General features: G+C 58.7%; 1 protein-coding gene across 1 annotated transcript; it reads right to left on the reverse strand.

Moving 5' to 3' along the window:
* Window positions 1-855: 855 nt before the first annotated feature.
* ZFAND2B (zinc finger, AN1-type domain 2B) lies at window positions 856-4,386 on the reverse strand (the record flags this gene model as incomplete). Its single annotated transcript, XM_010083369.1, has 8 exons — window positions 856-894; window positions 1,154-1,235; window positions 1,797-1,873; window positions 2,396-2,460; window positions 2,628-2,740; window positions 3,189-3,340; window positions 3,993-4,124; window positions 4,292-4,386. Coding segments are annotated over 8 exons (755 nt in total), but the record flags the coding sequence as incomplete, so codon positions are not given.
* Window positions 4,387-4,503: the final 117 nt, after the last annotated feature.

Here is a 4,503-nt window from a genome sequence, read left to right on the forward strand (position 1 = left end):
TGCCCCAGCAACATGGAAACAGCACCATGGGTAGTTCAGGGCAGCAGACAGCAGCAGGAAGGCAGCCAGTCCTCCCGTGTGAGCAACGCTGGCACAGTCAAGTCACTGCTGAGGTTACTTTTCAGTTAATGGCCCTTGTTAAATTGAACCAGAAAGGACACACAGCTCCATTCCGTCTCAGAGAGCTCCTGGGCCCCAGCCAAGTCGGGTAAGACCCAGCGTGCTATTGTGCATGCAAACCGCAGGGGAGGCACCGAGGAGCGGGGAAGGGGCTGCCTTCCTGCTACGGGGAGGCTGCACATTCAGCTGTGCCATGGCCATGTGAGAGGCTGTCCCAGCCACAGCTGCTCTTTGCTGAGGGGCTGGCATGGCTCTCCCCAGAGCACAAAATCCAGCCCCCGCTACTGCAGTGGGCAGCCACATCCCAGCTGTACATCCAAGCATGCAGAGATGTTCCCACGTGGCACCTCCCCTCCAGGCCAGCTCTGGCCTCACCCGAAGTCCCAGCAGTGCTGGGACATGGCTGCGGCAGCTGTGGCTAAGCGCACGCCCTGAGCTGACACTTGCTTTGGTCAGTGTGTGCTCAGCCTCGTCCTACACAGTCTTCGCCTCTCCAGGAGCATTAGCAGTTTGCTGCACTGATTTTATACAGGTACTAGGGCTGAGGTGTCAGCCTGTGTTTGGCGGCTCACCTACAGCCCCCAGGGAGATGAGCTGGGGAGATGAGCCCCCCTGGCGAGGGGTCTTGTCATCAGTGTCCAGTTTAGAACCCCACAGCACCCACGTGGGAGGCCAGAGCTGCTCCTCAGGTCACAAGGTGGATCCCACGTCTGCTGGCACACCCGCCTCGCCTGGCTATGACATGCTGCAGTTTGATGGCTTTGAACCGTGCGCCTGGAACGGGAAGGAACACACAGTGAGCAAGGGAGGATGAGCTTCTTCCTCTGTCCTACAAGGGGGCACATCCAGCCGCACGGCCCCAGGGCTCTGTGCTCAGCAGTGACACTATCCTGCCCCAGGCTGGGCTGCCTGGTGAGAAAAGTGACCCTCGACAGAGCCCAGGAAAAGCAGAACCCAGGGAGGACCCCCAATGACACAGCCAGGCCAGGATCACCCCCACCACAGTGCAGAGCCTGCAGCCACCCTCACTCACCTGCCGCTGTGACTGCTGGTACTCAGCTTCACTCGCTGACAGTGCCCGGGCCAGTGCCAGATCCTCCTCCTCCTGCGTGCTGCTGGGGACAGCGGTGCTTTGTGTGCCTCGGGCTCACAGGCCCAGTGCCTAGAGCCCTTTGGGGTGGCAGCATTGCCTGTCACTGCAACCTCCCAGGACAGCTAAGGGCAGGGAGCAACTGAGGATCACCTTGAACAGGGCAGGGGCTGGAGAGGGACCAGAGCATCCAGCTGGGGCTGGCAGGCTGTAAGATGGTGCTTTGAGCAGCACTAGGTAATGTGTCTAAGGATGTGGGCTCCCAGGTGTCCTCTGTGAGCACCCCTGCTCCAGCTCTGTCACGCTCTAGCCATGCTCATCAGCTGACAAGTGGTCAGACAATAGTTTGCCATACCCTGTCACTGTCCTCTCCCAGCACCCTGGAGGGCTTGTTCACTGAACAGAGCTCTGTGATGGTTCTGGACTCTTCCTCTTTTTCCCCATCAGCCACACAGAGGCATCATCTGGAGCCACATGCTGAGAGGAATGTCATCCCAGAGCCACATGACTCTGCCCCAGGCACCTCTCACACGCAGGCTTGGGTCATGACACCATGGTCATGACACCCCGTGTCCCTGGGCTGTACCTGGGTGCCTGCGCTGAGCTGCATGCCGACTCAGCCAAGGACATCTCCAGAGCTCGCTGCAGTGCCTCTTCTTCGCTCTGAAACAAAACATCTTGTCACCAGCTTGGCTTGGGGTGGCAGGAGGCAGCCCTGAGGGACACACGGCAGTCACGATCTTGCCTGGCCAAATGTAGGTGTGCATCTCCCCTCCCCAAGGCCAGACACAGCCCAGGTGAAGGCCCTGGGCTCAGGATAGACCTGCAGCTCTCTCTCCGCCTGCCCAAGAGAATGCAGCCCTGCCAGTGCAGGGAGCATGCCAAGAATACCAGTGGGATGCAGCTTCCAGCCTCCTCCTCTGCCCTTGGCTTGCAGAACAGAAAGGCAAAACCCAGCACACTTTGTCCCTTTGGGGAAAGTGCAGCGGAGAGCTGCCATGTGCAGGCAACAGAGCAAACTGATGCCCCACTGAGTGTCCAGGATCCCTGTTTGCCTGGGGAGGCCCAGGTGGGGAGCACCGTGGTCACCCACACAGGATGGGTCACAAAGCAGTTGCTGCAGTAGCTCTCCAGGTCACAGGAATGACCCAAACCCATCCCAAACTCCCAGGCCAGGCCACTCACCAGTCCGTTCTGCAGCATGACAGCTGGAGGGGAGGTGCTGTGAGTCTGCAACGCAGCTGCTCTGCCTCTGCAAACAGGAGAGAAGCTGGATTATTGTCTAGGGAGGGAGCCCTGGTACAAGTACACAGCCCTACCGATGCACAAGCAGCACAGAGCTGTCACTCCTGCGTCCCACAGGGAGCCAAGCTGAGCCTGGTCGTGCCCCCCTCAGAACTACAAGTCAGGCTGTCACCATACCTGGCAGAAGCCGGAGAAGAGGAGCTGTCTGCTGGCCGGGCAGCTCCACTGCTTGATGCGGTAACTGTTTTGGAGGAGGATGCCAGGGCTCTCACAACTGCAGCATGCCTAGGGCAGACAGGATGCAACTACTTTACAACTGTGGGCCATCCCTGGGCACTGAACACCCAGGGAGATGAAGCTGGATAAGACACCTCCCTGACCTCCAGCTCCCTTTCTTCCTCCCAACACACCCAGGTGGTGGCTCAGCTATGCCCAAGGGTTTCAGGTGCCCTTTCTCTCCTCAAAACACTGTGACAGGGAATACAGAAAAAGGGACTAAGCAGAGAAGCAAAACCAAAACAGCCCGTAGGCAGTACTGGCGGCTTTTGCTGCAAGGAGAGACTATGTATAACAGCTGTGCTGACTCTACAAACCTTAACGCCGCTGGAGGACACCCTGGCACACAGGGAGCATGAGAATGCAGCAGTCCCAGGCAAAGGGCTGGGAGGATCTCAGCTTCTTTCCTGTCATCCATCTGACAACCACAGCCTCATGTCTGTCCCCAGGCCCTCACCCTGCTTTGGAGAGGGGACGCCCTGCCCCGCTGCAGTCGTGGTCCAGAGGGTGTCGGTGCTTGAGGCAGTAGTTCTTGTGGCACTGGTCGCAGATCACCTTCATCATCTCCTTCTGTTTGCAGCCAGGCTTCAAACACTTGTTGGTGAAGATCTGAAAGACAACATGTCAGTAGTGAAAAGAAACAGGGCCTGCAGGTCCAGGGCTGTCCCCTCCCTCCATGCCAGACCCTGAGCACTGACCAGCTTTCTCTCCCAGTGTCACTTCCGTGGGGCTCTAGAGTTTGTCTCTGAATACTAGTTTTCTTCAGACAGTTTATCAGTAATTCACTAGTGCTTTGGCTTTCATAGACAAGGGTCCCCACGATCACAGCATGCACAGCAGGAGACACTGCCTCACCCAAGGACTCCTGCCTGCCCTGCCAGTGCAGGGGGGACAGCCCAGAGCCCTCCAGCTGCTGCTGGGCTGGACTCCTGCAGGGCCAGCTCCCTGCAGCAATTTCCTCTCCTGGAAAAAAGGGGCAGCTAATCGCTGATTACATTTTCCTAATAGCAGCATGCAGTTTCCCATCCTCAGGTCCCACGTGGCTGCCCAGCCCCACTCCATTGCTACCTCAGCCCTGGACTCACACCACAAAGCCCTGCAGCTGCGCACGCCTCCAGGCCACCAGCCCTTCCTGTCCTTGGCCTGTGCAAACAGACGGCACCAGGCTGGGCTGGTTTCTGTGTTGTTTTCACCCCAGCCCCGGGCTTTGGGAGGGACCCAGTGGATCTCAGCAGCAAGGTGGAGAGCGCTGGGTTCCTACCTTGCGCTTGCGCTGCGCGGGGTCAGACTTGCAGTCACGGTCAATGTGCTCGCCCACCACAACATCGGGCATCTCCCCCCGCCTCATGGGGACTGGGGTGTTGCAGAGGGGACACACTGGGACCTGCACATCCTGTAGAGATAAGAAAAGGGGGCTGGGAGCATATAGCTGGGCAACCTCAAGTGCTGTGTGGCCACCTCCGTCCCTTTCAGGATGTGCCTGCTAAGGCTTCCACAGTGTCACCTGTGGCTTGAGATCCTGCTCACCGCCCTCCAAAGAGCTTACTGAAGCTTGCTCACCTTCTTGTAGGCAGAGGTACAGTTGTGCTGGGCGTAAGCAATGTGGTCGGTGCAGAAGATCTGGTCGCAAGCGTCGCACTTCAGGGGGAGGAAGTCTGGGAGCGGGCAAAGGCATCAGGCAGAGAGCGGGCAGAGGTCAGTGCTGCCTGCAGCCTGGGGACCTCCCCGGCCTCCCAAAAGCATGGCCCCGACCACGGCAAAGCCAAGACCGC

This window comes from Pterocles gutturalis, unplaced genomic scaffold (assembly GCF_000699245.1).
Source record: "Pterocles gutturalis isolate BGI_N339 unplaced genomic scaffold, ASM69924v1 scaffold38200, whole genome shotgun sequence".
In the NCBI taxonomy this organism is placed as follows: domain Eukaryota; kingdom Metazoa; phylum Chordata; class Aves; order Pterocliformes; family Pteroclidae; genus Pterocles; species Pterocles gutturalis.